At 35.8% G+C, this 24461-nt stretch overlaps 1 protein-coding gene across 1 annotated transcript in view; it reads left to right on the top strand.

Moving 5' to 3' along the window:
• Positions 1–24461, top strand: part of Aos1 (SUMO1 activating enzyme subunit 1) — a 53076-nt gene that overhangs the window by 19663 nt on the left and 8952 nt on the right. Inside the window, exons 5-7 of the mRNA XM_090375671.1 lie at positions 4464–4569; positions 16033–16135; positions 17173–17317. Of these exons, the coding sequence (XP_090231797.1) occupies positions 4464–4569; positions 16033–16135; positions 17173–17317 (354 nt within the window). The remainder of the gene's footprint in view (positions 1–4463; positions 4570–16032; positions 16136–17172; positions 17318–24461) is intronic.

Here is a 24461-nt window from a genome sequence, read left to right as displayed (position 1 = left end):
ATTTTACCCAGGCAGCCATACCATAGAAGTCTCTTCATGTAAAGTTGTGATAACCAGCCTTGGTTCTGACCCCATTCAGCCAGAAATATATTATGGCAACATACTTAATAGTTTTGCATGTGATTTGGACACACACACACACAGGTGTTTCACGTAAAACCGGTCTGTCTCATACCGGTGTGATATTCATTTTTGAACAACTCCTGCGCGAAGTTGTTCAAAGAATGAATTTTAGCCAAATCATTTCAGTTTGTGTTGCTCAATATACAGTCGTCATTTGTCGCTTGTAAGTGATAGGTGTGTGAGAGTATCATCAAGAATGCCATATTTTGTGCAAGAAAGGATTTATATAATGGAAGCCTATGTACGTACTGGCTCTTTTAAGGAAACACAGTAATTGTTTTCTGAGAAATTTCCTATTGCTACCATCCCAGCTAAGAGTACCATTCAGTGCTTACTTTCAAAATGGCAGACAACAGGTTCCATTGTAAATGCACGGAGAAACTGTCTACCCTCTGTTAGGACTCCAGAGGTAGTGTTGAATGTTCAAAAGAAAATTTTAGCTAGCCCTGGAAAATCTATCAGGAAATTGTCACAACGAACTGGAGTGAAACCAACTTTTGTTTTCGTGTACTTCATTACTTGAAATTTAAATCCTATTTTGCAGCAAAATGTCTGAATTATTGTTGATGCAGCAAAATGTCTAAATTATTGTGTTTCTCCTTAACAAGATTGTAGATGGTGAACTCGACTTACTGCTTTATTTCATGAGTGATGAGGCATGGTTCCATCTTTCTGGTCATGTGAATTTTCATAACACTCGATACTGGTGTGCCGAAAATCCTAACAACTTACATCAGAAACCGCTTCATGGCCAGAAAATAGAGGTATGGTGTGTGGTTTCTAGCAATCGAATTGTTGGCCCAATATTTTTTGACACTACAGTGAACACAGCCGTTTATCTTCAGATTTTTGAGAACTTCTACACTACACTCAGTTAACAGAACACGAGTGGAAAACTGTTACTTTCAACAGAATGGCACCATGTCACGTCTTGTGAATCACTGGCCTGACAGTTTCACAAAGGAACGCACAATTGGCAAAGGGTTGTTACTGTTGCATTCTCCAGATTTGTCTTTGTGTGACTTTTACCTGTGGGGATATTTGAAAGGAAGAGTTTATGAGCACAACACCCACGCAATAAATGAACTGAAGGACAGCATTCGAAGAAATATCGAGGCCATCGATGTCACTGTTTTGCATCGGGTCACCTTGAATATGATTACTCGTGCACAAAAGTGTATAGATGCACAAGGACATCATTTCCAGCATCTCTTATAACTGTGTGTACATTTGGAGAGAATAAATAAAGTCACTTTTTATTGAATTTTTTTTTTTGTGTTTATCTCATTTTACTTCTGTTTGTTTGTTATTTGGTTTTTAGGAGCATTAGCAACTAAGGCCATATTGCTCCGGGGATATGCGGTGGTCATTCCCTGATCTTTCCGCATCTCCGTATTTGATGGTCACGGGCTCGAACCCTGGTCTAATCAAGAAGCGTGTGCTACACACTGCTGCTCTTACCCACCTGGCTATGGAGGCGCCTTTTCTCCTGTCTAGATTTCTCTAATTACTTTGCCAGTGACTGGGGCCGGTTTTACGTGAAACACCCTGTATTTGTTTATTGTGTTCAATTGGCTCATAAAGTGTATATTATAGGCGTTACAGTATAATGTTACTTTAGCTGCAACATAACATTATCTTGAAGTGCATCTCAGATTTCACTAGATTTTTAAATGTTTTCAAAATGCTATCATTTAAATAGAATGTGGTAGTAGTCTCCTTTTTGGGAAAGATGTTTACTCTAATGTATTTCAATAAGTATAAACTTCTTAATAATCTGAAGTTGCTTACTTAAAGAGAACTAAAATTATGATAAAAGGTTTTTTTTTTTTTTTTTTTTTTCATGCTTAGGAGAGTAAAACGGAACAGAATAATTATACTGTTATGCATGAATTATTTATACTATTCACTTGCCAGTGGATCACAATGGATGGTGTTTATTTACATTTATTAACTTAAGTAGAAACAACATGCACATGAGGTTCATTTTCTGTTGATAGATATTTCATTTTCTCAGATAATATTTACTGCCCTGGATTTTGATTCCCAGTCACTAGCCATAATATGCACTCTGGCTAATAAAAAAGTATACACTTAATCACACTGAAAACTACTATAGCGAGAGAGGTAATCATTAAGGAACCAAATATGTGGGAACATTATATCAAAAACAGAGAGGTGTTTGAGAAGTTCATGGTGAATATGAAGAGTTTATTTGAGGAGTTCTGGTAACATGTTACTTTTCAGCATTGTCCCTTTAGAGTCAGTACACTTTTGTCAGTACACTGATGCTGCAATGTGTTGATTCCAGCTGCGAAGAAAGTTTTCTCTTGGGCCTTTAGGAATGCATCTAGAGTAATGTTGCCACCATCAGTGGGAAAATAGATGCCAGCCAAGTATTTTTTAAAATTAGGAAATAGGTGAAAGTCTGATGGTGCTAGAGCTGATGAAAGGGACAATCCAAGATTTCAAAACTGTGCACATGCATTGTAGTCATGGCAATGGCAGACTTGTGAGTAGGTACGTTGTTCTGGCGGAACAAGATCAAGTTTCCCTTGGTGTCTATCTTTGATATTTTTACTCAAATGCCTCACAAGGTCTGTGTAATATGCCCCTTTGACTCTGACCTTTCTGAAGGTAGTCCAGTAGCAACACTCCATCAGCATCCCAAAAAAAACAATGCCATCACCTTTCCAGCAGAAGGAATCTTGGCTTTCTTTGGAGTGGGGAGAAGAGCTGTGTTTCTACTGTTTAGACTGCTCCTCTGTCTCTGGCTGAAAGTGATGAATCTACATCTAATCCATGGTCACAAACTTTGCAAGGTATATTGCTTGATCTGCTTGAAAATGATGCGAATGTTTACTTGATTTTGGACAACTCTTGTGCATTTTTGACATGCTGTCAACAACTTTGACCCTTTGTGCTGATGCTGTTTTTATAGTGAAAACCTCTGTTATCATGTGGCACATGCATTCAGATGAGATGCCCAAGTTTCTGGCAATGTACTGAACTACCACTTGTTGATCACTCATCACCAGATTATGCACACCATCAACAACTTCTGGTTCGATGGATGTTGCAGGTCTTCCACAGCATCAGTCATCTTCCAGGCTCTTTCTCTCTTGTTTCAATTCTGCTGCCCACTTCTTAACCATGGAATAGGAATGGACATCCCCTTCCAATGTTGTGACCATATCCTCATGAGTTGCTTTTGACAGTAGTGCCTTTTCCCCCAAATATTGGTGACTGATTTTGTCCATCTTTCCTCATACACATAACTGTTGACTTCAGAACCTGTAATTAAAAAAAGACATTATTGAAACTGCATGAAACTTGGTGAGTTACTATTTGGAGTGTTATACATTAAGTATACAGAAATTTTTTAATATTGGACCACTAACATTTTATGCTCAGGTCACAAATTTTTCAAATCTCTCCTCATACAGCAGTTATATTGATCTCTGGCTAGAGCTGTAAAATGCTCCCACTCTTATAAATCATTATATGCAAACATTATTATCAAGTTTTCACTAATAAAATGCTGTCAACAACTTTGGAACCCATCGTGTTTACACAAAGTGCAGAATAGCACATATGCTTTCCTCCATAATATATTATTTTTCACAAACAACACCAGAAAGTCATTTTGCATAATTTTTGAAGGGTTCTAATCTTCATATGATGATAGCAGATAAGGCAAGTTCCTTATTTAGAAAAATATTTGCTGAATTGAAAGTGGTGAAAAATTATGGTTCTGGTATGTAAAAACAACAATATTTTGAATGAAATACTGCTTGATAACAGCCGTATCATATTTTATGATAGTCTTGTTGTCATAATATATTATTATAATGATATTTATTGATTTGCTTTTTGTTTTAGTTTTTCAGAGTTTTTTTTTTTTTGTAAGTAGCATTAATTAATAATTTTTTCCTTTTTTTATGCATATCAGTACTATATGTTTTTGTAGTTTTTTACCTAAAAAAATACCGTAATACAAAGATTATTATTCATGCGGAAGAAAGATTGTAGAACACTATTTTAGTGTGATGCAACAGAAAAAGGATCTGTATTTTTGTATAAAAAAAGTTTTAAAAAAGCTTTACAGATTCCTGTTTCTATAAAGTTTTAGATCAGTGGGGAGGAGGAGAGGGGAAGGAGAGAATGTCTTAACAAAGCACAAGTGTTTAGCAAAGAACGATTTATAGAGTGATTTTCTAAAAACTGATTATTTATGGTCATATATATATTAACTAAACTGAAAGGTTGACCTTGGTGTTATTTAAAATTTTTATTTATAATATTTAATCTGATATGTAATCAAAATTTATTCTTATTAGGGAAGTCACACAGTTTAATAAGGATCCAAAGGGGGATAGCAGTGATGATGAGCCTCCTGCCAAAAAGTCAAAGCAGTCTACAAAAACTACAAAAATAGTTGAAAAAGTAAGAAACTGAAGTTTTACCAAGGCAATTCTTTAACAGTAATTGTGTTAGTAAGAGTTTTAAAGTGTTTTAAGTTAATGTGTGCATTCTTTTATGTTTCAAGCATGGTAAATTTTTCTTTCTTAAATAAATTTTTGATGTGAAATATCCTTGGGGCACCTCAACCGAGTAAGTCTGATCGTCACAAAAAATTTGATGCTGAAGTGATGTCGTCTGCAGCTTCAGCCAGAAGCGTTGTATTGTTGCAATCATACAATTCAACAAATGACAACAACGATCATTGTATAAATGTACATACAAAATGTAGGAGTCCAGCTATTTGATCAGGTTAGTAAGAAAGCAAGTGGTGAAAGCATGGCTTCAGTATTTTGCCAAGGATGTTTCGCATAAAACCATCTACCGCACCTGCGCCAGTTTTTTTTTTGTAATAATTTTTATTTGCTATTTTTATAATATTAGTATTAGTAATGGCCGTATGGTGCAAGAAAGCCTATGGCTTATGCTGCACCAGCCAAAAAAAAAAATCCGAACAAAACAATGATAAAAATAAATAAATAATAATAATTAATAAAAAAAAAAAAGAAATTAAACCTATCATCCTATGTGCTTCCCTTACCCGAAAGTACCATCCAGATGACCTTTGAATTTCCCCAAACTGTCGGCCTCTACCACCCATGAAGGCAACTTATTCCAGTAATTTATAACTAGCTGGCTAAAATAAAACTTCCTGCAGTCCAATCTAAACATTTTCCCCCGTAACTTGAATTTATGTCCCCTAGTCTTGAAAATTTTGTCCTCATTCATTTTACTGATGCCTCTCAGAGCCTTAAACACCTCAATCAAATCTCCTCTAAGGTGTCTAGTTTCCAAACTCTGCAACCCACATATTCGAAGTCTTTCTTCATAAGGACACCCTTTTGCCGATCTCACCAGGTGAGTTACCCTTCTTTGCACCCTTTCAAGAAGTTCGATGTCTTTCTTTAGGTGCGGTCTCCATACTTGAACACAGTATTCCAAGTGTGGTCTAACATAAGCCTTATATAATGGGATTATCACGTCCCTATCTCTACTTGCAAAAGTTCAATAGAGAATCGATAGGACACCATGGGCCTTCCTTGCAACCTGTTTACAATGCTCAGAGAATTTCATGTCTGACCGTATCGTAACACCAAAGTCCCTTTCCTCCAGTACTGGGTTTAGTTGAACTCCACCAAGTGAATACGTTTTTTTGAGATTACTGTTTCCCAGGTGTAATACCTTACACTTTGTTGGATTAAAGCACAGCTGCCATTTTTCCGACCATTCCTGAAGTCTATCTAGGTCTCTCTGAAGAAGCTCAGCTTGACAGTGATCATTAACTACTCTACCAATTTTAACATCATTTGCAAATTTAGACATTACGTCCTCTATCCCTTCATCAATGTCGTTTATGAAAATTAAAAACAACAGTGGTCCTAATACTGACCCTTGGGGAACCCCACTTCTTACATCAACCCAATCTGAGGAATGGCCATTTATCACAACCCTCTGCCTCCTGCCCTGAAGCCATCCTTCTATCCATCTAAGGATTTTCCCAGTGATTCCAACCTGTTCCAGCTTATAAAGCAACCGCTCATGTGGGACTGAGTCAAAAGCTTTGCTGAAATCTAAATAAACAGTGTCGAAATTAAATTATTCCCTAAATCCAGCTCGTTAGTGACTCTTTCGAAATAGCGAACCAGATTTGTTAAACATGATTTTCCCTTTACAAAACCATGCTGAGTATCCTTGAATTTCAATTCTATCCAAATGATCCTGAATTCCACCCTTGATCATTGCCTCCATGATTTTCCCTACTACTGAAGTCAGACTGACAGGTCGATAATTTCCAACTTCACTTTTAGAGCCACCCTTATGTATGGGAGATACATTTGCACTTTTCCAATCCAAGGGAATCTCCCCAGAATATAGTGATGCTCGCATAATTAGCCTCAATGGTTCAATGCACTCGCTTGCCGCCTCCCTTAAGATTATAGAGAATATTCCATCAACTCCAGAAGCCTTACTGGTCTGTAGGTTCGAAAGTTTTTTCATTAAATAATCTTGCGAAATTTCAATATCATTAATTATATATTTTTTAACTTCGCTCCCACAATTTCCCATTGCCACAAAATGCTTTTCATTTGTAAATATCGATGCAAAATAACTGTTGAGTTCATCTGCAACGGCAGCTGGTGTATTTATTACTATCCCGTTTCCCTTACGTAATGGTCCGATCTGGTTTGTCCTGCTCTTCTTGGCATTCATATATGTGAAGAATTCTTTATCCCCCCTCTTTGCTCTGTTTGCTAGTGATTTCTCATAAACTGCCTTTCCCTGTCGAACCTTTTCTGTGGCTCTATTACACATCACCTTGTAGCTGTTATAGGCTTCAGTACTTTTTATTGCTCTGTAACCTTTCCATGACACCTTTTTCTGCTCAAGTAATGTGGCAACTTCACTATTCATCCAACTTGGAACCCTCCTCGTGGAGTATTTTTTTTAATGGTATATATGCATTCAAGGCATCTGTGATTAATGTTTTAAAAGCGTACCACAGTTCAATTGTATTCATTCTCTGCGCCATATCTACCCAGTTAATAGAGGCCATGTAGTACCTTAAGGCATCGTAATTTCCTTTTCTGAAATTAAAACCCATTCCTTTGCCTTTTACTTCTGCTACCTCTCTCGTCATCATCCACCGTAGAATTCCGTGATCACTTTCTGCTACTGGTTCCTCTACTGTCAGCCCTGTTATGTCATCTGATTCATGTGTGATGATGAGGTCTGGGATATTCTTTTCTCTAGTACTTTCCCTGACATGTTGATACAAATAACAGTCATCTAGTTGATTTAAAAATTTTGTTCCCCATGTCGAGTTTCCTTCCCATTTACTCCAATCAATTAGAGGCAAATTTAAATCACCCATAACAAGGCATTGATGCTTACTTGCCCATTCCATTTGCATGTAGAGGCTTTTGTCATAATCTTCACAATCACCTGGTCTGTAGATTACTCCTACTCGCATTATACCTTTGTTTCCAGCTATCTTACACCATACAGACTCTATACTAGCATGTGAAATGTCTGAATCCGGGAAAGCTATCGTCGCACTCAGGCTGCTTCTGATAAGAAGCATTACTCACCACCCCTTCTGTCTACCCTATCCTTCCTAAATACATTATACAAGCTGTACTTAAACTCGTCATCCCCAATTTCCTGGTGGCACCACGTCTCTGTAAGTGCTATTATGTCCGCGTTACTTGTTTTAACCAGCAGTTTGAATTCGCTCATTTTATTGACGACACTTCTAACGTTACTGTATAAACAATTAAGATTTACTGTTCTTGTATATTTAACAACCCTAACACAACCCTTGAAGTTTTTTAGGCTCTCTTCCCTGATATTAGCTACCCGCTCACGTGAAACGTTTCTGCCCCCAGAACATCTAGATAATACGTCCAGTTGGGGTAACAGATAAGAACTCTTAAGGTATGTGCAAGAGTTACTTTGACCAATATTATCAGATAAACGCGTGTCAGTATTATCCATATCCCCCCCTAACTAGCAGTTTCCCTGAACCTTTAAGGTATCCTCAATAATACTGGCAAAAACTTTTGCACCACCTTTGTTTAAGTGTATCCCGTCTCTACAAAACAAATTCCTTCTACCTACAAGTGTGGGCCATGCTGATAGAAATTTCCCCCCTAAAGCCTTGCAGATTCCTTCAAGTCTTGAGTTAATCCACAAGGCTCTTAACATATAATAAATAGATGTGTTATGAAATTTAATGAAATTCTGTTCAATATAACTTAACATATTTTTAAAAATAAATAACTCAAGTTTTGTATAAAAAAATTGTCTGATTTTAATGAAATTTGGAATGGCTGGAATCTTAGAAAGCCAAATGTGAAATTTCACGAATATTCATTTATTCATTCTGAGTTGAGCTGTTATGTATGATAGACACATGGATGGATATGTTGGATCTCATAGGCACGTGTGCATATACAAACATGGTTGAAAGAGGTTACATATGCTAGAATACATTTTAGGAGTGCTGCAAATGTTTATTTTCACTGATTTATTGTGTTAAAAGAGTTTAATATGTAGATGTCTTTATATCTACAATTTTTGCAACTGTGATGTACAAGTATATTTTCTTTAATGCTCATAATGTTATATTACATGGCTAAATTGCAGGCTAAAATTAACCACTCCTTCAACAGATTGCGGTACAGTAAGGTCTAAATGATAGTGGATTCCCAACTGTTTTGACAATGAATAAAAACATTTGCATGTGGGATTGTGTCTGCAGCACCTGTTGTGATATAAGGAGGAAAGAAATGACTTTTTGGATTGCAGAATATCTGTGTATAAAACACGATGTAAGCTCTTTGAGCCAGAAAATAAGTGAAGCAATATCAGTCATCACCACGAAAGAAGTGCATGATTTTCAAAAGCACTGGAAGGCTATGTTCATGCTGCTCTTTGATTTGCAGCAGTCTGTGCCTGAGTCCTCAAAGTTAAGTGCCTCAAAAAGGCACTTAACTAAGGCCCAGACACTTGAATGATGATATCATTTTGTTACACAGCAATGCAGTCACACTTTACTCAATACACTATGGTGAACATTCAAAATCTTCAGTGCGAAGCAGTCTACATATAGTCCAGACTTGTTACCTTTCAATTTTTGTTATGGGAATGGTGAAAACTAATATGGCAAGATATTGATTCTGAATGAATGGACAATATTTAAGTAAGCCGGCAATGGTTCCAACATCAACCAAAAGATTTTTATGAGCAGGGTATAAAAAATATGATGTGTAGATGGAAGAAGAGCCTAAATCATGGAGTTTTTTTGAACAGTAAGGTACCCATTGTTGGTAAGAAGTAATTTTGTTTTCATTTTATTTATCATCATTGTTGATGAAGTGGTTTTCAGTAAAGTTAATCCTGGTTGTATTGCGAAAAAACAAACCAAACATTATTTAATATTGGAGCATAAACTGAGTTATTCTGGGGAATTCTGCAAGCATGATGAAGAGTTATTGTCATGCAAAGTGTCACTTACTAATGAAACTCACACAATGTTGGACAGTTTGACAAAACATCAGGGAACAAGGAATATATCAACAAGCTCCAGACAATTGTGATGTGCAAATAGTTGTGGTGATGTTCAGAGACAGGGCCAAGGAATACATCAGGACCATGTCTCCAAAAAATTCAGTCCATAATTGTCCTGATTGCCATCTTTTTTGCCAAGAACACTCTCCTTTCTCCAATGTATGAGTGGATCCTCTGTATTTCTAGGGCATTGAAGAGATGCGAGAATGGTTCAGCTTGCCATTATCCCATTTCAGAAGCCAGAAATACACGGCAAATGTCCTTTTGAGAATGGACTATGCAGCATAAAAGTCGAAATCTCAGAGGCTATATAGGATGACTTGGTAAAGGTTTGCTAGGATATATTTACTTACTACTTTTAAGTCGCTGTATAGAGGAGCTTACTTGGCAACCCATCATAGGTAGAGAAGCTTTGATTGCATCAGGTTGAATTTGCTTACCAAATGATAACCTTGTGTGACTGAATGATGGAAGTTGGAGTGCTGTTGAGAACTGGTTTTCAGTGAGAAAATTGCGAGCCAAATTTTAGGGTGTTCATTTGTAGATTTAAGAAAGATGTTAAAGCAGTCCTCTAGGTCCTTTAGTCATCTTTTGATTTGCTCAGTGATCCCTTATACTGTGTTAGATAGCAGAAATCTTGTTAAGAAATTGATGTTATCAGCATATATTATCCAGTTTTGTTTATTGACTATGAAAGACACCATGATAGCAATGAAGAGAATACCAGATAAAACTCTACATTGAGAAATGCCAGCAGTTATTTCACATGTGATTTTTCCTTTGTCGTTTAAGACAGGTATTGTCTTGAACAGCAAAGCTGCCAGGAATCAAAACATGTCATCTTGCAAATGTAATATCCTTGTAGGAGCTGTAGCAATTGTAGTATGCAGAATGCTGAGCGGATGTTTAGGTATATAATTGAAGGCTCCTCTCTTTGGTTTAATGCTTCTAGAATGCAATTTGTCGTGGTTGCCAGATTGGATGGTTTGCTCTCTCAGAGATTGCATGACATCTTGCTGGGACTGTCAGGGAGGATTTAACAGGTGATAGAAGGTGGTAATACTTTCTCAGGAATTTAGTAAGGGATGTGTGGATGATTTGCCCAAACTGGTTGGGAACAGTTGATTTCTGGGTCTTTGGATGGTGCAGAACAGAGTACTCGTTCCACTGTGGTTTATGATAAACAAACTTACACATTTGATTTCTCTTGTATCCAAGACTTCCAAGGCATGTAAACCTTTGTTACTGTAGTTATCCCATTGAAATCTCTATCAGTTGATTGTTTCTGTTTTGTTTTTTCAGTCACTATATCTTAGGCGCCTCCGTAGCCAGGTGGGAAAGAGCAGCAGTGCGTAGCACACGCTTCTTGATTAGACCAGGGTTCGAGCCCGTCACCACCAAATACGGAGGATGTGGAAAGGTCAGGGAATGACCACCGCATATCCTGGAGCAATATGGCCTTAGTTGCTAATGCTCCTAAAAACCAAATAACAAACAAACAAACATCACTATATCTTTTGTTAAAATTTTTCAGCTATTATGTCTTTTATTAAAATTTTTGGCTTATAACAATTTAGTTAATCCTGTAGCTGATATCTTCTGAAGAGCATCATCAGTGAGGAATCAGTATGTGTGGTTTAAATAAAATTTTCTCAAATTCAAATAGCTAGTCTCTGTCTCTTTATCTTGTATCTGTAAGTCTTTTTTCCACGTTAATTCTTGGACATCTGGGTTGGAGGGGTGTCAAATGATGGTGATTATAGTTGAGTTTTTGATCCCCTTTTTCTTAATTCTAAGAGGTGTAGGAACATCCTAATCCAGTGACAGCAAATTTTGGAATTTCTTGCCACATGGCAAATTACACTGGTGTTCAAATCATCCCTTAAAATTGTAATTGGCATCAGAATAATGTAAGCATATGGTAATATTTCTTACAGATTGCATCAGATAAGATTGACACGTGTAGGTGATGATGTAATATTGCATCAGCTGTTACTTTCAGGTATATAAGCATGCTCTGCAAGAGTTGCAGTCATTCCTTGTGTCAGGATGGCAAGTTACATGCAATTGACACTATGAAGAAAAAGTGCTATTGTTGCTTTACATGAGGAAGGATGTTCTTCCCGTCATATTGCTTATAGAGTGTCTTCTAATCAGTCGACAGTGGGTAGATTTCTTTACAAACCCAAGAATACTGGTTCTACTGATAGGAAAAAAGGAATCGGTCACAAACGAGTCTCTACGCCAAAACAGGACCAGGTTTTGAAGCACTTATGCCTTAAAAACCGTAAAGCTTCTTCATCTGAGCTGAAAAAAGAATGGGAAGAACATACAGGAGTGGTAGCAAATGCAGTAGCAGTCAGAAGACGCCCCTCCTCACACAAAAAATGAAAAAGGCCTGATTAATTTGGTGTAAGGAGCATGTCAAATGGTTGTTGTTGTTTGGTTTTTTGGAGCATTAGCAACTAAGGCCATATTGCTCTGGGAATATGCGGTGGTCATTCGCTGACCTTTCCGCATCCTCCATATTTGGTGGTGACGGGCTCGAACCCCGGTCTAATCAAGAAGCGTGTGCTACACACTGCTGCTCCTTCCCACCTGGCTACGGAGGCGCCATGTCAAATGGACCCCTGAGCAGTGGAAGTCAGTTATTTTCTTGGATGAAAAGAAATTTAACCTGCATGGCTCTGATGGGAGACAAACGATTCGCTGTAGATGTGGTGAAGAATACCATCCAGACTGTATGGTGTCTACAGTGAAATTCCCTACCAGCCAAATGATATGGGGGTGCATTTCGTATCGCGGAGTAGGTGCCCTGCAGTTTATACAAGGTTCCGTAAATGCCAGTGGATACCTTGCTATATTGGAAGGCAAATTGCTGCTAACCATTAGAGACTATTTCAACCTGCCAAGTAACTGCATCTTTCAGGACGACTCTGCTCCTTGTCATCGGCCGAGAAGTGTAAGTAGGCACTTCTGTAGTTACTTTAGCTTCATTTCTGCCTTAGAAGTTCAACAGTAATGTGCTTACATATGTTAGGTGAAAAAATGGTTGGAAGAACGGTCCATTACAACCGTTTGCCGGGCTGTTTGCTGGCCAGGAAACAGCCCGGCTTGTCAATGCCTCGACGGTGTGCTGCTGTCATCAGGGCCAGAGATGGTTCAACTAAATATTAGTTTGCACCAAGTGAACTTTTCATTTTATTTTCAATTTAAAATGATAAACTGAAGCAAATTGAAGGCTTCTGATAACATTTCAGCCATAATTGTCATGTTTACCAAAACTGTTGTATAAGGGTTGCAAATGCTCATTTTGGAATATTTTGAGGGCGCCTGTCAAATATTACTTAATAATAATATTAATAAATTAAATATAATAAATTAAAGATATAAATAAATATCTTTTGTTTATATTTCTATTTGTGATGCTAGTTATTAATGTAACATACCATCACGAAAAAGAGTTAGAAATGTGAAATTCCTAAGTGATGCACTTTCTTTGAACACTAGTGTATAACCAAAATATTGCAGACTACATTTAAGAATTCAATCACCACTTTCCATAAAAAATGATTAAAATATCCCATTCAAAAACTTTAAGGTCAGGCTTTAAAGGAAATCAATCATTCCCTCCCCACCCATTAATTCATGGCTGGCTCCTAACTAACTACAGCTAGGCCTCGCATAACGCGAGTTCGTTTAACGCGATATTCAGTTAACGCTATTTGAAAAATGATATCACTTTACACGATGGAAATTTCCAGTTAACGCGATCTTTTTTTTTTTTTTTTTTTTTTTTTTTTATGCAATAGTTGAAAAAGATTTGAATCGCGCGTTAAGCTTACCGCGAGTCGTACGGTCAATAAACAAACGTTTGCCTGCTGCCCGCCTCGGTGTGTTCCATCAACCATCGGAAGAAGACGTGTTTGTCTCCTGCTAATAAAGTCAATGCAGACTTGCATTTAAAAATTCAAATTTTTAAATGAGCCAGATGAAAATGTTACCGCGAAGGAGATAACGGTAAAAGAATTAGATGAAATATTTCGTATCGCATAGAACCTCAAACAAAAGGTTTGATGTTCTCTGCGATATTTATTTCGCCAGGGCCCAGAGAAGATTGTTGTCGGCTATCGGAAATTGATTGATGAAAAGAGAAAGTCAACACTGTTCAAATATTTCCACAACAGTAATTTCTTCATTGTGTATTTTATGTCAGAGATTCCCAAAGTTTCTCGGTTCACGGTGCCTTTAATGTCAGTAATTTTTTCAAGGCGCACCCAGACCAAAAGAAATACCTAACAGTTTCGTTTAGTAGTTAGGTCCAAACAACTTAATAAGAAATGCTAAAACTGTGAACTACCTCGAGCTAGTAGTTCGCGCGGTGTCCGACAGATGTCGAGTATCGCTGTGTTTTCCTAGAAAATTTAAAATATTCCGCGGTGCACAGTTTAAGAACCGCTGTTTTATGCAATAAACATTTAATTCCATTTATTTTCATTATCTTTTACATTATATACAGTTAAAAAGTTATTTAAAAGGTATTTTTAAAATTCTTTATGGACATTCCAGACGGTCAAGGACCAATTATAATTTTTCCTATTGGTTATTATATTTGATTAACGCCTTCCCGTTTTGCGCGATGCGCTCGCGGGACGGATTAATCGCGTTAATCGAGGCCCGCCTGTACATGAAGGAATGAAATAGAATGGGCCTGTGGCACTGGTTTCCTTGGTTTAGAAGAGAATACAGCAGAGCCAGAGGAATTTTATGAAAACTGTTTGAAATAATTAAAAAAAACAAACAGTTTTATGATTATAAAATAAATTTAATATAGATTAATAAAAAAATGTTCATCCTTACAGAATTGATGCCATGAGGAGCTCGCTAGCATCCCTACCTACCCACATGAAATTGATGCTAACAGGAGTTAAATATGAACTGTAGGCCCCCCATCACGTTGAAACTCAGGTTGTAATTTCTAACAATAAAAGGGGAATTTAAACTTTTTATTTATTTTTTTTTTTTTTCAAATCAGTTGATTAACTGACCTTATTTTTTCCAAATCAGGAGAAATAATAATATTTTGAGGCATGCACAACCTTGTCAGTAGCCACAGGTGTAACCCATCTAACTAGATTGTTCAAACTGAAATTTTTTGTATAATTTTCAGGTTTTCTGTGTCATTTCTAGAAGAAACCTTCATGCTCATAGCTGCAACAACTTACTTAGTTGTTGCAGCTATGTGTCGTTATGAAAATACCTTTAAAGTGGTGAGAAGCAAGCAACTCTCTCCCTTTCTTCAGGAGATAGATCCATTCTTGTTACCAACATGGTCACATATACCATTTATTTTAATATAGTAAGCATTTATTTTATATATTGTAAATGTCTGTTATGACATGTACAGTATATAAAATAAATCATATCATTATTCTTATTTATTTGTTATTATTTATTAGACTAAGGCGCATTTAGGGCTAGAGCCTCAAGCTGCGAACAAATTTAGACTATGTATATAAAGTGCTTAGCATCATAATACACAGCCATTTCTGAATAAACAGAAAATTTTTAAGGTGGCATCGTTTTAGGTTATATCTCATATTGTGAATACCTTCACAACGAGTTGCCATGATATTGCACTACTTCGAATAAGTAACGCTTCACCTAAGGAGAAGACTAGTGTTACTTATTCTCAGATAGGTACCACCACCCAGACAGCACTGTTTCAGGGCTATTTGGCCCTTCGTCAGTGAGTGGGTAGGTACCCAAGTGATGCAATGATGGCAAAAACAGTTATGAAGTATAACTCCACAATATGAGAGATGCCTGATGGTGTATGATGTATTTAGACTAAGGCGCATGATGCTAAGCACTTTATATACATAGTCTAAATTTGTTCGCAGCTTGAGGCTCTAGCCCTAAATGCGCCTTAGTCTAAATACATCATACACCATCAGGCATCTCTCATATTGTGGAGTTATACTTCATAACTGTTTTTGCCATCATTGCATCACTTGGGTACCTACCCACTCACTGACGAAGGGCCAAATAGCCCTGAAACAGTGCTGTCTGGGTGGTGGTACCTATCTGAGAATAAGTAACACTAGTCTTCTCCTTAGGTGAAGCGTTACTTATTCAAAGTAGTGCAATATCATGGCAACTCGTTGTGAAGGTATTCACAATATGAGATATAACCTAAAACGATGCCACCTTAAAAATTTTCTGTTTATTCAGAAATGGCTGTGTATTATGATGCTAAGCACTTTATATACATATTATTTATTATTATTTTTATTGTTTTTTATTTTTGTTTTGCAGACCTTAGATTTTGTTCCATTAGGAAAGGCATTGGAAGTGAAATCAGGAAAATCAGGAACTGGCTTAGATAAAAGGACATCGCCAGTATTTTTACTTCTTCATGGTATGTATACATTATATATAGCATAAAGGATTATAAACAAAGGGTTATATATAGAGCTATATATAGAGTTTTATATAGTATAACTCTTTTAATAATCCAGTAAATAATTTAATACCAAACAGTTATAAAAGTTATTTCAGAAATAATCTAACATCATATAATTTCTCATTAATCTAACAAAAGATTGATCACTGTTAAAAAGCAACTGTTTTTAACAGTTGCTTTTCTTGACTCTAATAGAATTAATTGGTTGCAGACAACCAGTTCATATGTATCATACATATGGCTTTTGTCGAGCAGCTTGTTAACCCAGTAAATGAAAATGTATGCTCTGTAATCATTCTTGACTTATATAATAAAAAAAAAAAAAAAGATATTGTGAACTATTTTATTCTTACTTCTCATTATGTTGACTTGAAAGTCAACCATCATGAGAGGTAAAAAAATCAGGAAAAATGCTCATTATAATGGATTCTTGTTATATACTAATTTCTGGATAATAAAATGACCAAAATGCTGAACAAAATAAGAAATTAAAAAAACTGTTGTATATCCACTTCTTATCTTTATCCATTTCTGTTATAACAATAATTCTTTCTTACAGTAAAACAGTGTGGTAATGAAATTAATATAGTTGGTCCTGTTTTTCAGAAGACATAAAGAAAAATTAGTTATTTACTTTAATTCAATGAATTTATTTTTTGATAGAAATTAAAAAGTATTTGTTGAGGCGAATTTATTATTATATTTGAAGGATTTTTCTTGCTAGCTGTTGCTGCACTTTTTTCTTTTTTTCTTTGTTTGTTGGGACCTAAAATTGCCATTGTTTCTACACAGATGTCCTGAGGTTTATATAAACTTGGTGCTGAACAAGGGTGATAGTATAAACAAAGGTTCCATGAATATTTTCTGTACGAATGAATGGTTTTGTCAAAATGGGTGCTTTAATAAGAGTTGATTTAGTTCATATTTAATGATAATTGATTTAGCATATTCATGCATTTTTTCTTATTGTTCTTGTAATTCTTTTGTAACAGTAATATTTAGGTTTACCAAAAAGCATAAAAGATTGCCTTTACCAGATTCCCGCATTGAAGACATTAAAGAACTTAAAAAGATAAAGGAAGAGACATTATTTGAACTAGGAGTTAAGAGCGAAAGACTAGTTGATGACATCTTTGGGTGAGCTTAATCATTCTTACATACTCATTAGTCAATCTTGTCAAAGGTTAAGCTTCCAATTATCTACTGTAGCCACTGTGTGGTAAACACAGTTTACAGCTTCCTTAACAACGAAGTTGTAAACTTTTTATACCACATTAACTGGTTTAAGTAAACTGTGAACTATTTTAAGTTTACAACTTGCTGTTTTTATGGCTGTTGCATAAGTACAGTTAGTACCACAGTTAGCAATCTGTGCATTTTTTATGACAGCACACAGATCAGGCAGCTTGCATACCACTGACCACATACATTACTCCAGGACCACAGCTAGTTCTAATTTTTATATCAGAAAAAATATATATATTTATATATATGTATATATAAAATATATTTCAAGTAAAAAGTATGCTAACGAGCTTTGTGTATAAATTAAAAATTAAAACTAATGATTTATATATATATAGTATATAAAACAGGTAAAAAAAGGAAAACAAAAAAAGGAAAAGAAAAGAAAATAGATGTATCTGGACGCGCATGGCTACAGAACAGGATACAACTATGAAATAGAAATAATTGATAAAGGACACAGTAAGATGGGAAAGTTATTAACAACAACGTGCCAGGCCTAATGGAAGAAGATATGAGAAGAAAAGAATGTTAAGAACCTAATAAATTAAGTGGAATTAAGTGGAAATAATGGCTGGATTAATAAGCCAAATCATATTTACAAAAGCTAGAAAGGAAGTGGTAATTAATGCATATTAAAAAATAGTAATAAATGAAAATAAAAATGAGAATAATAACGAAAATAAATTGGTACATAGATCAGGTATTTCATCAGGGGACTACACCCGATCATGTACCAAAACACTGTGTTTCTATACAAACCCATGCTAATGGAGGTAGCATTAAAGAATAATATTATTGAATAATAAATGTTAGGAAAAAAAAAAAAAAATATTGAAACCTCCAGAAACATGAGTGAGGTAGCCCCAACGCAGTGTGTATATTTTAAGTAAAATTGTTAAATTGTTAAATTAAAAAAGTGTAACAGGCAGCAGCATAGAAATGGGAAGTAATACAAGTTATAGGGGGAAACGTAGTAAAAAAAGAGAGGCGAGAATAAGAAAAGAAGGAATGTCCGAATCGCCTTCGTATTACACTAATAGTTCAACAGATGGAAAAAGCAGAATAGAAAGTAGAAAGACGTAAAGAGAAGGAAAAGATTTTAAAGCTACTAGGCAAGCTAGGTTCGTAAGTACCCAACCTCTTAGAGAGGGCCTTGGCTGTGAAGGTGTTAGTAGAAGAGGAAAATTAATACCGCTGGCCTGTGAGATGTAAAAAAAACTAGTATAAAGAAGAATAAAATTAAATACCTTTAAAATTATGTAGCATCAATTAGTAAAATGCATAATAAACATGATTAATAAATAGAATACAAACAGCGAGAGCTATGACGACGGTGAAGTTGCTTAGTAGAAAAAAACAGTGGAAGCCCTCTATAGTTAAAAGTGAGGAAAAGGTCCGAATAATAATACAGGCATACCTCGATTAACGAATAGGATGCGTTCCACGAAATTACTTCGTTAAGCGAAACTTCGTTTTCAGAGGTAAAAATACTATGGCCAGAATAGGGATACGTTCCTACGTAAAGAAAATGAAAAGCTTTTTTTCGAACAAAGAAAAGTTTTATTAAATAAACAGTCAACTTACATACAAAGTGAAATCACATTTTAAAATATGAGTCTAAAGTTGATTGTTTATGCTTTTTTTTCTCTTTCATTTAACAATTGCCTATACGGAGTTATTGCATTTAACACTGATCGCTTAACTATAACACTTCTTCCTAAATCGGGATCATTTTCACTAAAAAAATTTAAAACGTTTTCAATGTCATTTAAGCACCTTTTTAAATCTTTGGTTGTTAACACTTTTTCGGCAGGAACTTCTTTAACTTCGCCTTCATTATCTTTGTCTTCGTTGCTAACAAGGTTTTCTAAATCTTCCACTGAAAAACCATCATCTTCTGCATTCAATAAATTTCTAACATCCTCTTCATCGACATTTTCGAAACCTATTGATTGAGCCATCTGGATAACTTCATTTCTAATTTCTTGGATGTTATTTTCTTCTTCTAGTACAACTTCTGGCCATATTTTGCGCCAAACTCCATTTAAGCATTTCTTAGTGACTTCTTTCCAAGAACTATCAATGTTTTCAATTGCGTTTTTAATGGTGTAGTTTTTCCAAAAGGTTTTAACTGTCATTTCCACTTTATCCTCTAGTTCAGTTAAATTGCTTAAAGTTCGACGCAGATAATAAGCTTTAAATGATGCTATTACTCCCTGATCCAATGGTTGAATCAGGGAAGTTGTGTTTGCTGGAAGAAACACAACTTTGACAGGAATGCGTGTCCAACGTGTTAAGATCAGTAGGATGTCCCGGAGCATTGTCTAACAACAAAAGAGCTTTTTCTTCAAAGTTGTTTTTTTGACAATACCGTTTTACTCCAGGACAAAAGTGGTTAACAAACCAATCAGTAAATAACTCCTTGGTAACCCACGCTTTTCTATTTGCTTTCCATATTACAGGTAAATTCATTTTTATGTTACCTTTTAACGCCCTCGGATTTTCTGAATGGTAAACTAATAGCAATTTTAATTTATAATCACCAGAGGCATTTGATCCAAAGAGTAATGTTAAACGGTCTTTGGCTGCTTTAAATCCAGCAGCTGATTTTTCTTCAATAGAAATGAAGCTTTTTGTTGGTAGCCGTTTCCAGAACAAACCGCTTTCGTCAACATTGAACACCAAATTTGGAAAATTTTCACGTTCAATTATTTCCTTTAGTTTTTCTGGAAACTTATTTGCAGCTTCAACATCTGCACTTGCAGCTTCTCCTGTTAATTTTACACTATGAATCCTGGCCCGTTTTTTAAATTTCTCGAACCAACCACGAGAAGCCCCAAAGGTTTCCGTAATTTCTTCAGTTTGTTTAGATTTCAGGTGATTAAACAAAAATAATGCTTTTTCTTGAATCACCATTTGACTTAAAGGCATATGACGTTGTGACATATCATCTATCCACAAACTTAACATTTTCTCCATTTTTTCTAAAATTGGATTCCTTAAGCGAGTTAATTTTGCCGCTGTAACATCTGTACAATTCTGAGCAGACTGTTTTATTTTTTCTGATTGACTTAGTATGGTTGTTAAAGTTGATTGCGCTAATCCTAAAGAATGTGCCACATCGGATTTTCTTTCGCCGCTTTTAACACGTCGTACGATATTTAGTTTAGTTTCCAAAGAAATTGCTTTTCTTTTCTTTGATTCTGACATTTTAATTAACTAAAACAAAAATATTTCTATTAAAATTTACAAAATCTACGTTATGTAATGCTACAAAGAACCTACGTCGATTATTGCAATGCGCCACACTGAAACAACGTCAATCATGTAAACAACTAAATTACGCGATTGACACGCAAAACTGTTATAACAGACATGCCCGCAGCTCGGGAGCACTCGGCAATACGTAACGAGTCGCCATCAGTCACTAATCGGATGATTGTCGGGCGTTGGCCTTAAATTGGAATATTTTTTTATGTTAAATGGGGCTTGAAATTGCGGACTTCGTTATATCGAGGCTTCGTTATCAGAGGTAACGTTAACCGAGGTATGCCTGTAATTAAACATAATTAAAATAAAATAAGAATGGAAATAAAAATGGGAATGAGAATAATAATTTTCATTATTATTCTCATTTTTATTTTCATTTATTACTATTTTTTAATATGCATTAATTACCACTTCCTTTCTAGCTTTTGTAAATATGATTTGGCTTATTAATTCAGCCATTATTTCCACTTAATTTATTAGGTTCTTAACATTCTTTTCTTCTCATATCTTCTTCCATTAGGCCTGGCATGTTGTTGTTAATAACTTTCCCATCTTACTGTGTGCTTTATCAATTATTTCTTATATATATATATGTATTTTAATTAGTTGTTTTCTGGATTTGTGCACTATACTAAACTTTTAGAGAATACTTCTCTTAGTGAGCTTCCATGTAAGTGGCAGTTACAGGAATGAAATGCCTTAGCATAGCCACTACTACGTCAGGTAGCTATCACCTGTGTTGTGGCATCCAACCACAATCCCTTCAATGTATGATTGTAATTGGATGCCACAAGAGTAACTTTTCTGTATACACAATTGCAACTCATCCAAACCTTTGAATAGCATCCAGTAGTAGATATTATTCACAGCTAATACCTCAACGAAAAAGAAAAAAAAAAAAGGGTCTGGATGGCCTCACAAGCTTATGGACATGTTCAACAAACTTTAAAGACAGTACTTCAAGCCTTGTGCACTTTGCCTGTGAAAAACATTATGGAGCAGGTAAAAAAGGCCACAGGAATACGTGCTAATATGTCAGCCATCTGTAGGGAGCTGCATAGCTTTTGGTTCAGAGGTAGATCAGCTGCACAGCACAAAACAGTATTTAAAGTGGTATCATTCTTGATTTTCATATACACTAAGTGTCAAAATGTGCTATGGCACTTCTTTATGGGATGTATTTTCTGTTTTGGAGGCAGTATGATATTATGCCACCGTTTCAACTTGTTTCGACTTGGTGGTAGTGCCTGAAGCTATAAAGTCCATAACCTGCTTGAATGTTTGGACAGTTATGCTCTACTAAGTTGTTACAATACTGTAGAAACAGACCTTCCTAATATCAGCATAACATGATAACACTATCATATAGCCATGATCATACGAGACTGGTTTGTGGGCAATGAATGTTGAAAAGTTGGACTGGCTAGCTTAGAACATTGACCTTAATCCCTTTGAACACCTGTGGGATGAATTGGATCACTTGATTAGGCTGCAGCCAAAATGGCCTTCTAAACTGGCTCTGGCAGCTGTTTTTCAGGATGATTGGAAGCAAATTCTGGAAGCACTTATTGGAAGTTTGTAGAACCTATGTTCAGTAGGCATAGGGCCTACCAATGAAACTATAGGCAAAAAGTGGCCCTACTACATATTAGGTTTTTGAATTAAAAGTGGTTTTTGGAAGTACATGTGTGTGTCAAAATACCAGAGTATTTTGCCACATATATACCATGCATCAAAATACTCTGATATTTTGATGCATAGTATAACAGGTGTTCTATAACTCTAGTAGATAAGGCATAACATTATTCACATCTTCTACAGCAAGTCCATAGAGCTTACTGAAACCTCATATTGAATTCTAATCCCTAAAGAAACAATTGTTTCTGTAAACATGGCCTTTCAAATACTTGAATGGCTAAACATCTGCAGGAGTGAAATTTGGTAAATATGAAGGCCAAAATTGGAGAAATTCCTACTGATAATTTTATGGATTCAAATGTTTCACACAGTAGAGTAGGAACTGGTCATGTGATATGTGGTTCTGTTTTCATTTTATTTGGCTTGTGCCCAATGGCTTACGTGTGGATAAGATTTGATGCACCCTTTTAATTTTATGGGGATGTTGATGCATGTAAACAAAAGAACCATCCTGACAGTGCTCCAAGGAATCAGCAGTTCATGAAACCAAATGTGAGCTGTGAGTGTTGGAAGCAACATGTTCATCAGCGTGCAAAAACGTCTAGTCAAACTCTGGTAAAACTTGAGGACATTGTTTGTGATCTGTTGTAAAGCTTTCCTGTTTCTTTAAATTTCTTAATTATTTTAAACAGGAGGTCTTGTTATCTTTTTTAGAGCATGAAAACAGCAGAAAGTTGTAATGTCTGGTTATTTTCATAAAAATAAGTGAACAATTAAATATTTACCTTTTATCCCACACAATAACACATGCTTTAACATTTCAGTATGTAAATCTTGGTCCTCTGGTGATGGACATTGGAACTTTTTTGTTGTTCTTAAAAAAACTCCATTAAATTTATATTTCACTGTGTAAAAAGTTTTTTCTATTCTTCATTTTACATTTTTATATTTTAAAAATGTCTAAGGACTTTATAACACCCTGTATACACACACACACACACACACACACACACACACACACACACACACACACACACACACACACACACACACACACACACACGTGCATGGGGGCCTGTATTTATAACTAGTTGCATGAGGCGCTAGTTGGAAGCTCCTTCTTGCTGGAAGTTTCCACTTACAGTGGGCTTTCAAATATATATTACCAGAAGGAAAAGGTGTTCTGATAGTTGCAAATAAATGATTTAATTCAAAGAAATATTTAAATTGCAAATATCTCTGCCAAATAAATTACACTGGTTTACAGTGTATCTGGGGTTTGAGTAAAAGTATGTGGCAGTTATTTATGCATGTTTACTGATTACTAAACTGAAGTCCGTTTGTTTCTATCATGTAAAGATTTTTCACAATTCACTAACAAAATATTACCTATTATATGCAAATGTGTACATAACTATAGTTTCTACAATGGTTTACAAGTTTTATACTCCTATATTCTTAATCATTATCAAATATTTGCCTCAAATACAACAGATTGTGCATGTTTAACCCGTAACTGCACACACTGCAAGGTAGCCGACCTGGACCCAGGAAGGTAGACGGCCCCCTACCCCGCTCTTCTGGCCCATCTGTGATTCCCAGAATTTTATTTTCCGAGTGGAGTCTGGAGACTCCTGTGTGTAGTTACGGATTAAACATGTCTGAGCATGCACTCACTTGTTTGTACAGTCCACTCAACCACAGACCCTATATAAGTGGCACATCCCTTATGCGGTCACAATACTCGTGTAAAAACTGTCATGAGCTCTCATTGTGTTTTAGTTTTCTTTTAGTATGGCAACCAGATAGTGTATAAACAGTCCCAACATATTTTGTTACATATGTGGTTGTTTTGTTCCTGTAAAGCAGAGGCGAAATATTACTGATTTTGTAAAAAAATTGTATTATGCATACTTTGACATAAAACTAGGCGATCAGGATAAATTGTGGGCACCACAAAAAGTATGCCGTACTTTTTATGCCATATGGTAGGCCATATCATATGTTAGCATGTGTCGAACATCTTAGAAAATGGAGTCAAGGAAAAAAAGGTGTGCTTGCCATTTGCTATTCCTATGGTGTGGCACGAGCCAGTAAGCCATGCTGAATGTTACTTTTGTGTATG

Source organism: Mastigoproctus giganteus, chromosome 6 (assembly GCF_048544385.1).
Source record: "Mastigoproctus giganteus isolate SK-2022 chromosome 6, ASM4854438v1, whole genome shotgun sequence".
NCBI lineage: Eukaryota > Metazoa > Arthropoda > Arachnida > Uropygi > Thelyphonidae > Mastigoproctus > Mastigoproctus giganteus.
This window is presented reverse-complemented; position numbering and strand designations above follow the sequence as displayed.